General features: G+C 35.5%; 2 protein-coding genes across 3 annotated transcripts; both read left to right on the top strand.

Moving 5' to 3' along the window:
* The first annotated feature begins 2,357 nt into the window (after window positions 1–2,357).
* On the top strand, window positions 2,358–8,196 carry LOC140954912 (uncharacterized). Of its 2 annotated transcripts, none has more exons than XM_073406015.1 (4): window positions 2,358–3,132; window positions 3,212–3,980; window positions 4,198–4,268; window positions 7,920–8,196. In XM_073406015.1, the coding sequence occupies exons 1-3, from the start codon at window positions 3,106–3,108 to the stop codon at window positions 4,212–4,214; spliced, it is 813 nt and encodes a 270-aa protein (XP_073262116.1). In that variant the 5' UTR covers window positions 2,358–3,105; the 3' UTR covers window positions 4,215–4,268; window positions 7,920–8,196. The 2 variants fall into 2 exon arrangements, with proteins under 2 accessions (XP_073262116.1, XP_073262117.1); XM_073406016.1 differs by having other exon boundaries at window positions 2,359–3,132; window positions 7,930–8,196.
* LOC118060473 (monofunctional riboflavin biosynthesis protein RIBA 3, chloroplastic) lies at window positions 4,659–7,417 on the top strand. Its single transcript, XM_035073692.1, has 6 exons — window positions 4,659–4,951; window positions 5,034–5,086; window positions 5,864–6,048; window positions 6,149–6,454; window positions 6,698–6,919; window positions 7,067–7,417. The coding sequence occupies exons 4-6, from the start codon at window positions 6,206–6,208 to the stop codon at window positions 7,415–7,417; spliced, it is 822 nt and encodes a 273-aa protein (XP_034929583.1). The 5' UTR covers window positions 4,659–4,951; window positions 5,034–5,086; window positions 5,864–6,048; window positions 6,149–6,205.
* Window positions 8,197–11,392: the final 3,196 nt, after the last annotated feature.

The raw sequence follows: 11,392 nt of genomic DNA, 5'->3' as shown, positions 1-11,392 counted from the left end.
GGCAATATGTGTGGGATGATAATGCGGAGTCTGCATTCATTGCACTCAAGCAAGCCATGACCACAACTCCTACACTCGCCATGCCCAATTTCAACGACTCATTTACTATAGAGACTGATGCTTCTGGTGAAGGCATTGGTGCTGTGTTGTCGCAACAGGGTAAACTAGTGGCTTTTATGAGCAAGGCCCTTGGTGTCACCAAACAGACTTGGTCTACATACGCTAAAGAAATGTTAGCTATCATTGAAGCTATCCGTTTATGGCGTCCATACATTTTGGGCAAGAAATTCTTTATTCAAACTGACCACCACAGTCTTAAGTATCTATTGGAGCAACACATTGTCACACCAGAACAACAGAAATGGGTCGCCAAACTGCTAGGCTATGACTATGAAATATTATATCATCCAGGACGTGAAAATTCTGCAGCAGATGCACTATCCAGGAGACACGGCAACCCTGTTCTTAACCATTTGTTTATTCCACAGGTCAGTCTATGGGCAGATATCAAACAGGCTGCTACAACTGATAACTATATCTAGACGAAGGGTCGTTTGGCCAATTCTCAACCTGAAGGCCATTATAAGTGGCGTCATGGGCTGCTCTTCCATAAAGGGAAAGTTGTTGTTCCTGTTGATATTCCCTTACGCACTCGTTTAATCCATGAAATGCATGATACCAAAACAGGTGAGCATTCTGGCATCTTACGCACCTTCAAGAAATTGGGCCAACAATTCTATTGGCCGGGGATGCATCGTTCGGTGGAGGAGTATGTTAAAAGCTGTGACATTTGCCAAAAGATCAAGTCTGAAACACTGGCTCCAGCAGGTCTTCTACAACCCTTACCGGTTCCTTGCCAGGTGTGGGATGATATTTCATTGGATTTTGTTGAAGGTCTACCTGCATCCCAAGGGAAAGATGCAATTATGGTGGTTGTTGACAGGTTCAGTAAATCCGCTCATTTCCTTCCGTTAACTCATCCCTTTACTGCTAAAAATGTGGCTGACAAGTTTGTAGAAGGGGTTGTCAAGCTTCACGGCATGCCCATTTCCATTATCAGTGACCGCGATCCTATTTTTGTTAGTAAATTCTGGCAAGAATTCTTCAAGTTGTCGGGCACCAAATTGAAACTTAGTTCTGCATACCATCCACAAACTGACGGCCAAACGAAGGTCGTTAATCGCTGTATGGAGCAGTATCTGCGTTGTTTCGTTCATCAATGGCCTCACAAATGGACCAGTTATCTTCTATGGGCTGAATATTGGTATAATACTACGTACCATATTTCTGCTGGCATGACCCTGTTTCAAGCATTGTATGGTTGCCTACCACCAGCCATTCCATTGTACACTGAAGGCATCTCACCTGTACATGCAGTTGATCAACAATTGTTACATCGCGATGCCTTGCTTAAACAACTCAAAACCAACTTAGAGGTTTCAGTTAATCGCATGAAGCAGATGGCAGATCGTAAACGCAGGGATGTCTCATTTGAGGTTGGCAGTTTGGTTTTACTCAAATTACATCCTTATCGCCAGCAAACAGTTTTCAAACGTGTCCATCAAAAACTAGCCAGTCGTTATTATGGTCTTACTTGGTTTTGGAAAAATGTGGGCCGGTCGCTTACAAGTTACAATTACCAGCACATTCCCGCATCCATCCAATTTTTCATGTTTCCTTGTTAAAACCTTACCACTCCTCTACAGAGCACGCTACTCCACTCCACACCGAGTTACCACCAGTCGCTGATGACGGTGTGGTCATTTTAGAACCTCAATTGATTTTGGATACACGTTGGATCAAAATTGGGGGCCACCTTGTGGAGGAGAGCTTAGTTCACTGGAAACATCTTTCAACTGATGATGCCACCTGGGAGCCAACTGAACAATTGCTCGCTAAGTTTTCGCCATCCATCCTTGAGGGCAAGGATGCTCTTCGTGGGGGGAGTAATGATAGGCCACGATGTTCAGCTCGTGGCCTCAAACCAAACCTCAAATATCTGTAAGTGTGCATGTTCCATGCACTACACTCAAACGTGCAATCGTGTGGACAGAGGGTTGCATGTCCCATGCATTCAAACGTGCAAAGAGACAAAACATGCAGGAGGGCAGTTAGAAGACGTGGTTGTATGGATGGTCTCTGTCCATTATCATTTATTTGTATTTTGTAGTCGTGTGTTCTTTTTATTAGTTGACGTGTAAACGTGGGGAGTTAATTGGCTTTGCTATTTAAGCAGCCAAGTCCTGTTTAAGTGGGGGAAGAAGAATTATATATGCAAATTGCGGTTTATTTCTCACCCTAAGAGAAAGCATTATTCACAGTAAATATTGGGACCTAACATAGTGGTTGTGAAAGTTTAAAAAGGGTTCCATCGTCCTTTCAACATCTGGAGAAACTGAATCGCCTTGATCTTACTGACTGCCATAATCTAATTACTCTTCCTAGAAGGATTGATTCAAAGTGTCTCGAGCAACTTTTTATAACAGGTTGCTCAAATATCAGGAATTGTCCAGAGACTTATGCGGATATAGGATATTTAGACTTAAGTGGGACTTCTGTAGAAAAGGTTCCCTTGTCAATCAAGTTGAGACAAATTTCTCTGATTGGTTGCAAAAATATTACCAAGTTTCCAGTGATTTCAGAAAATATAAGAGTGTTGCTTTTGGATCGAACTGCTATAGAAGAGGTGCCTTCATCAATTGAGTTTCTTACGAAACTGGTGTCGTTACATATGTTCAACTGTAAAAGGCTCTCTAAACTCCCAAGCAGCATCTGTAAATTGAAATTTCTTGAAAATTTCTATTTATCTGGTTGCTCAAAACTTGAGACCTTCCCAGAAATCAAGAGGCCTATGAAATCTTTGAAAACACTTTACTTGGGTAGAACAGCAATTAAGAAGCTACCATCATCAATTAGGCATCAGAAATCTTGATATTTCTCGAGTTAGATGGAGCATCTATCAAAGAGCTACCGGAGCTTCCATCTTCTTTGTGTATTTTATCAGCAAGGGATTGTGAATCATTAGAAACCATATCAAGCAGCACTTTAAGCCAATCGATACGTTTGAATCTTGCAAATTGCTTCAGATTTGATCAGAATGCAATCATGGAAGACACGCAATTGAAAATTCAGGTCTCTCTACATTCCCTCTCTCACACACACATAGTCGATTATATTTACTTATTCTAATAATATACTTTCTGTCTTGCAGTCTGGAAATATTGGAGACATGTTTCAGATTCTTTCACCAGGAAGTGAAATTCCACATTGGTTCTTTAATCGAAGTTGGGGATCTTCAGCTGCCATTCAGTTGCCCTCAGACTGTCATAAGCTCAAGGCAATTGCTTTCTGCCTGATTGTTCACCATACATTTCCATTAAATGATTTGCTTCAGGAAGATAAAGCCATGAACATTAAATGGCAATGCCATGCCAAAAGGAATAATTGTGAACAAGATGATATCATTTTCAGGACAGAGTGTGAGATATATAACTTCAAGGATTCAAAGATGCATGACACGGATCACGTGTTATTGTGGCACGAGAACTGGAAAGAAGATTCTTTCAGTAAATACTCTGACAAAGAAATTACATTCGAATTCTACCCGAAAGCAAAAGCGAAATCTTTCGATCGGAACACCTCAGAGATGGAGTTGCGTGAGATTGAAAAGCATTGCAAGGTGAAAAGCTGTGGGGTCTATATTCTATTTGATGAGAATCCACATCTATTCAGCATTTCTGATGGGGATTTGAGCGACCAGGAAGATGATTACTATTCTCTTTATTCCAGCAGTTCTTCTGCTGAGGATTCAGGTGATGATATTGATCATGAAAATGGTGATTCAAAATCCTGCAAGACTAGCCCAGCAACGTCTTTTTTCTCCCACCGAAAGGGTTATCTCCTTCTTCTATGCTTCTTGACATTTGCTTATCTCTTTCTCTCATGGACATCCCAATTTTGTTTTGCACCTCAATTCATTCGTAAGTTGCCTTTTCTACCTTTACTACTCTTACAACTTATGTTCTTCTTATAAAAAATGTATAGCATAAAATCATGAACAATAATTGTCTGGTCCGGAAAGTGTTTTTAGGTTCTTGTTTTTGTGGGATCATTTATTTTGCAGTTTTAGGAGAATAATCAAATGCTAAGTACTCATCAAGATTATCTTTGTTTTCTTCTCTCCCATTTTCTGTGCAGCTCCACCACCAACTTAAGCTTCGAAACAGAGTGATTTCCTATTTCCTCTCCTTCCAGATCTCGAGTTTCAGGTAATAATTTAACACTCAATTCACTACTTTCATCGTTTTTTACACACTACTAGAAAAAGGGCCAATTAGCATCTGAATTTAGCAACGGATAATTTCATTGCTAAATTCAGCAACAGATTTGCAACGGATTACATATATATTAATTTTTTAATATCAGCAACGGATTTTAGTAACGGAAAATCCGTTGCTAAATTCACCTTGAATTTAGCAACGGATTTTCCGTTGCTAATTAAAAGAATAATTATTGAAATTATAATATAGAACCGAAATTACGAGCATCGTTGATTACATTTACAAGGATGAAATCTGAGCCATTTATTTATCGCTGGCTTTGGTAAATCTCACCTGCACTCTCCCCCCACACCGAATATGTAACAGAGACCAAACAGAGACCAAATGAACAAAACCAACAGATGCAAATTAATGATCTTCCACTTTTCCAGTCTCCTTCGTCCCTAACAACACAGATCCATAATTGTAGAAAAATCACCCTCTCTTCATCGATTTGTTTTTCCTTTATCCCAAACATTTCATCTTCTTCGCGTCTTCAGCGGTGCTAATTTTTTTTCTTCATCTGAACAAATCGAACCAGACCCATCATTAATATCACCATCGAACATGCTGATTTTAGGTTTCTCCTTGTAAACGGGTTCGGTGTTTCACGGTTTTCTTCAATAGTTCAGGTAAGTAATTAAGGGTTTTTGTTTTTGTTTGTTGCAATTTAACTTGCACTAACAATTTTTCACCTAACTTTCCCAATCTCAGGTTTTTTTCTGTCCTGTAGAACAATCTCGGTCACCTGTAACTCAAGAACACAGGTAACTTTTTTTTTTCAATGCTTTGAATAATGGTTTTAGGCTATTAATTCGATAATATAGGGGTTTAGAAATGTTTTTACCATGATCTAGAACCTAATTATGCATGTGTAATTGATAATTTATCAAAACCCCCAATTCAATTTTTAGGGTTACGGTTCATAAATTTTTTGATGTCCCAGCAGTTGAGCTATAATAATTTTTGCTTCCCTTTGGTTTCTTTTTGCCAGTAGATAGTTGTTTTCCCCCATGAGATACGTTCATATCATTGTGTAAATGGGATGTTTTTTTCTCTTCAAACTACTGTTTTGTAAGATCCAATGCTCTATCTCCACATTTTCTCATCTCCTCAGGCATATAATAATTGTCTTTAAACAAAGCAAGGCTTTTATCACCTTTGCTCCCATTTTCTCTCGGGTCACAGCCTAATGTTTTATTTTCCTGAACTTTTCCAGTCAAAGTAGCTTTTGCACTCAGTTCATGAATCTTGCAAGTTTGTTGGCTAAATAATTCCTTCTTTGCCCCTCTCAAATTGGCTCTGAATATTATACCCTGTTGCTTCAACTTTTTACATTGTAATGCTCTACTTCTATAATTTTGAAGTGTTACAGCAGCGTATGGATGCTGTTAAAATGTAGAGAGTCTAGCAACTGGTTAACCTGTGATGCATTTTCTTCTTCTGTAGCAGTCCAAGTGTTTCTTTTTTTCTTTTTTTCTTGTTGTGATTTGATTATTTTTATTCTATTTTTTATTAATGACACAATTATTATACACATCCAGAACAAGAGGTGGGCTTTTCTTTGTTTTCCATACTAGTAGAATACATATCAAGTACGCAGTGGAGGAAGATTGTCGATCATTTCAGAACCAGAAGAGGGCTTTTGTTTTTGAAGCATCTCCAGTTCCATGGATTGTGCCAGCTTATACATTGACCTCTTGTTTCCCTACATGATCACGAGTTCAAGGTCTGTTCTAGCTAGCTAACTAGCTAATAGAAGTATATTTAGCTAATTATTAGCACGCTGTCATTAACATAATTTCCATTTAATGATGGTTCTGTTGCAGCTTTCGGAGACTTTTAGAGACTTCTCGTGGTATAAGAACAGGAGCAGACCTGTTCAAATGAGTCCCACATGTTGGGCTACTGGGGTTGGAAGTGTGTCTGATGAGAGTTTTTTGAAGGGAAGTGAAAATGGGTCCCTGTTGGGAGCTTTTGATGAGTCTGCTTCTGCACCATTTGTGACACTTGAAGCTAAAATTACTCTTGAAACCATTGATTTCTTTGTCAGTGATGCAGAGGGCGATCCTGACTGCCCAACCGAAGGGTACTCTTCAATTGAGCAGGCACTCCATACTTTACGTGAGGGAAAGGTAAATCTTCTCTCCGTCATTCTATATTTGCGGACTATTTTCTGCTTACTTCTGTAGAACTTCGATGATCAATCTCCTTTAGTTTTTCTACTTTGAAGTCAGCAATAATAATTATACCTGCCGTGTGTGCTCGAGAAATAATGCAGAAAAAAGACTAGAATTATGACCGCAATAAAATTTCCATTATAATCTAACCATAAATAATCATGGGTTAAATGTTAACCATGACTGCAAATCTTTCAGTTTGTAATTGTTGTAGACGATGAAAATGGGGATATTGAAGGAAACCTTATCATGGCAGCATCTCTTGCAAGTCCTCAGCAGGTGTCATTTCTGATTAAGAATGGATCAGGAATTGTTTCGGTAGGCATGAAAGAGGAGGATCTTGAAAGACTTAAGCTTCCTCTGATGTCGCCAGAGACAGAGAACGAAGATTCATCTGCCCCCACGTTCACAATCACTGTGGTATGTTTTAATTCTTAGATCTTAATAGATATCCATTTCACTCCTGTGTATATAATCCTACTAAAGAAAAGTTCTTTGTAATCCTATTAAGTCATTAAAATCTGTTAAACATGTTTGATTAATTGTCATTTCCCCCCTGCTTTTCAGGATGCAAAATCTGGAACATGTACTGGAGTATCAGCATCAGACAGGGCTAAGACTGTTCTTGCTCTTTCTTCTCCTGAGACCAAGCCTGAAGATTTTAGAAGGCCAGGCCATGTGTTTCCACTCAAGTATCGCAACGGTGGGGTTTTAAGAAGAGCTGGCCATACAGAGGCTTCTGTAGATTTGGTGATGTTGGCTGGATTGCCACCGGTTTTTGTTCTTTCGGCAATTATTGATCCAGAAGACGATTCTATAGCAAGAAAAATATATTATTTTTATTCTATTTTTTTTATTAATGACACAATTATTTTTAATATTAAATTATGTTGGTTGCATATATTCCACAACTTTTAAAATATCCATAAATAATTAAATAAATAAATTAAAATTCATTTTAATAAATAAATAATAATTAATTTAATAAAAAATAATATAATCACCAACAGAGAATCAGATTCTCTGTTGCTGATTGTGAATTAGCAACGGATTCTCCATTGCTGATTCACAAAATTAGCAACGAATTTATCCGTTGCTAAACTGAGCAACAGATAATCCGTTGCTAGTTTTGCAACGGATAATCCGTTGCTCACTCTTAGCAACGGATAATCCCTTGCTGCCAAATCAGCAACGGATAAATCCGTTGCTAAAAAATCAGCAACGACAAATCTGCATCTGATTTTTGTCGTTGCTGATTCCGTTGCTAAAACAATTTAGCAACGGATTTTAGTGTTATTTGCAACGGAGTAGTCCGTTACTAATTAATCCATTTTTTTGTAGTGACACACACAGACACATGGTTCGGAATTTGTGATATTTAGTTGTGATTTTTTGTATTTTGAGTCTTTGAAATTTGAAGTTTTGGACAGGTCCTATTCAGGTTTATTCAGAGAGCAAGGCAATGAGTGAAGCTAAAAGTTTGGCAACAGAGCTTACTAGCATCAGGTGGATTTACTTTGTCAACACCAACTGATAGACCTGTTAAAACTACTGATTGTGCTCTTTTGTTTTACGAAGGTCCTTTTTTTGTGTTCGATTTATTTGGTCTGCTATATTTCAACTTGTGCTCGGTGACTCTGACAAGAGTGCTATTATAGTTGTCTTCCCTTCATTCTTGTTGCTGATTGTTTCTGATACCTATTGCTACTAGTAATTTTGCATCTACATTTTTGTTCTTCAGATTTATGAGTTTATTCATAGTCATACACTGCAATCTTGTCTTGCAACAGTGATCAATCCTTTTCTGAAGGAGTTTCGAGTAGATATTGAAAATTGACAAGTTATAATTGAAAGTTTAGCTCTTTGCTTTTCATTATTTTTCAATACATGGTCGATACAGCTGTTGCGGGTAAAAATGCTATGACAAAGTTGGATTAAGATGTGTTTTAGCACTATGGTTAAGGTTATTTTTTTAAATGGTTTTTTATTTGAAAATATATTAAAATAATATTGTATTATTATTTTTAAAATTTTATTTTTGATATTAATACATAAAAATAATATAAAAAATACCAAAAAAAAATTAACTTGAAGCAAAAAAAAAATATTTAAGTTTTTTGGAAATCACAGTCATGCCACGATTATAAACATTATAAACAGGCTCTAAATCTGTGCTTGATTGCAATCATAGGGTGTTTATATGGTGAAGATTCAAGAATCAACCATGACTTGTTGAGAGCCAGTACATATCTCTTGGATAAAATCCTAGTCAATGTAAGAATTCTTGATGAAAGAGGATTTGTGTTAGACTTTTTTATTAGAATCATTATTGAAATAGTTAGCATTTTTGTTAGATTAGAATTTTCTTTGAGTACTTTGATTTATTCATGGTTTAAGATTTAATGTCTATAAACATACTTGTAATTAGAAGTATAATTCATAAGTATAGATAATTATGAAGAAGAGTTCATAGTGTATATCTTCTAAGAAAACACTTAATGAAAAATATCTTTCCTCTTAATTTTTATATGTTTTTAGCTTTGTTCTTTAAATTTAGTTTTTACAACACCTATCTTTTTCTCCAACAAGTGGTATTAGAGTTTATGTTTAATTATTTGAGATGGTTATTCCAAACTTCTCATTTTAATGTTCTTGTTTGAAAAAAGACAACTATAAACTTGTTGTATTGGAGTAAAAGCTTGGCAAAATTTTTAAAATATATGGGAAACAGTTGAAAAAAGCTTTGAAGAGCCTATAGGAGTAACTTTGATTTAAGCTCAAAGGGAGGTCAGGATCGAGAAAAGTTTTATTTTTACACCTCTTACATGGATATTTAATACTTCCTCCATTGATATTTCTCGAATTAGATAGTACATAATTAATAAAAAAAATTACTCCAATACAATAACTCATCATCTGCAACCCTTGGGATGAAGATCTATATATCTATGAACGATCATTCATTACTTATATCACACATATATAAAATAATAATGAAAACATGTATTATTTAACTATGTTAATTAAATAATTTGCCAAAATATTGATTTAGCTCAAATTTAGTCAGTCTATTTTAATAGTACTATTAATTCATCATCAATTATTTACATAAAACTCAAATTTCTACACCTTTATAAAAAATTTCAACTTAACAATAAATTTACCAAAATATAAAATAGAACCTTTAAATAAGTCATTATTTATTTCATCACAAAACACCTAAGTCACTAATTCGACATAAATTTCATCAATTTACAAATAAATATAATTTTATAAAATCTTAAACAAACCCTAACATGTACAAGTCATAAATTTATACAATAAATTTGTATGAGAAAAGACTATAAAATAAATAAATACCCAATCAAAATATATACATATACTATAAAAATTTGTAAAAAAAAAAAAAACATTTTAAAATTGAGTTCAAACAAAAAAAAGTAAATGTGCTTAATTAAAGTACAAAATCCTCAAAAACATTTGAATCAAAACTCGAATGCTGATAAACTGAGTGTTGTGGTGACTGGATTTGTTATGCGGGTTAAATTGTGTTGAGGTTGGGAGGGAGGGGCTCTTTGTTATTGAAAAAAATGCATAAGAAAAAAAAAGAAATGAAGAAGAGAGAAAAGAGAATCAATCATCAGATCATAAATTAAATATCACTAAACCAACATAATTATTTTATCGGTTATTCTGTTATTAAAAACATCATATCATTATATGATTTATCTTTTTAAATCCCACAATAATTCTTGTGGTATATATATAAAAAAAATTTGTTAGCTTATTTCCATACATATATAATTTATTGTAAGGTTAATTCATTTAGTAACATTATCTCTAAAAGTTTCATGTTATCTTGTTGTTTGATTTTATTTTCATTCTTTATTTACTCCTTGTGATTCTCTTAATATATATATCAAGAAAAAATTTTCAATTAATATTTACTAATAAATCTAAAAATAAAAAATTACATCAATAAAAACCGTCACAATATACCATTAAAAGTTTCTTCTTTTATAATTATCAATCTTCCGACAGTAGGTAATCAAGTGACATGGATACAAGGGAAATTCAAAAATCAAAATTAAGAGAGGTACCGTAGTTTCCGTACTTCTTGGATTTCTTGCCTTGGTACACCCCGTAGGGCACCGTCCCGATTGGACCTCTTGGTAATATTATCTCCATCTCCTCTCTTGGCATTGCGGTCAAACCGGCTTTTTAAAAAAATTCAAAATTTTTTTTTTTTTTGCTAAAATTGAATGCGGTTTGTATTTTTTAAATCGTTTTGATGTGTTGATGTCAAAAATGATTTTTAAAAAATAAAAAAACATTATTGGCATGCTTTTTGGCACGAAAAGCTATTTGAAAAGCAACCGCTACCACACTCCCAGACACCCTCTAATAACATAGAAATACAGGAAGACATAACCTCAAAAAACACCGAGTTGACAACCAGAAACAGCAGTTGGAAGCTACGTTGTTCCATCATTCTGTAACTTCAAACGGTTCTTTAGAGCATTAGCTTCAGGGTTATCTCTAAAGCACTGATGGAAGCCAGATTTCAGTTAAAAAACAAAGACTCCTGTCACGTCTAAGTGAGGAAAGGAGTGAAAAATAGCAATAATACGACTAGCCATCTAATCGCCGACCAGCTAAGCACTCCACCCACAGCAGACGACGCATATCTCCTGACAAAATAATTACTCGCTTGTGTTGTCTTTTGCTTTGTCGTGTGGTTGAGGCAACTGTGTAAAAACATAATTTCTTTAATTTCTTTTTGTTACAGGCTTGGATCATAGTTTGTTAATTATCTGTGGAACATTCATGTTGGGGTAGTTGATTCCCCGGTAAAGATGTGTTTGGTACAAGAGATGGTGACTGGAAAAATTA

This window comes from Populus alba, chromosome 17 (genome assembly GCF_005239225.2).
Source record: "Populus alba chromosome 17, ASM523922v2, whole genome shotgun sequence".
NCBI lineage: Eukaryota > Viridiplantae > Streptophyta > Magnoliopsida > Malpighiales > Salicaceae > Populus > Populus alba.
Note: the sequence above shows the minus strand (reverse complement) of the source record. Positions and strands in the feature narration are given on the sequence as shown.

Excerpts from the sequence above, each read along its gene's own strand:
- LOC140954912 (XM_073406015.1), top strand. The coding sequence starts at position 3,106 with ATGGAAGACACGCAATTGAAAATTCAG. Across the intron at positions 3,133-3,211 it reads ACACGCAATTGAAAATTCAG|TCTGGAAATATTGGAGACAT; the intron begins GTCTCTCTACAT and ends TCTGTCTTGCAG.
- LOC118060473 (XM_035073692.1), top strand. The coding sequence starts at position 6,206 with ATGAGTCCCACATGTTGGGCTACTGGGGTTGGAAGTGTGTCTGATGAG. Across the intron at positions 6,455-6,697 it reads ATACTTTACGTGAGGGAAAG|TTTGTAATTGTTGTAGACGA; the intron begins GTAAATCTTCTC and ends CAAATCTTTCAG. Across the intron at positions 6,920-7,066 it reads CCACGTTCACAATCACTGTG|GATGCAAAATCTGGAACATG; the intron begins GTATGTTTTAAT and ends CCTGCTTTTCAG.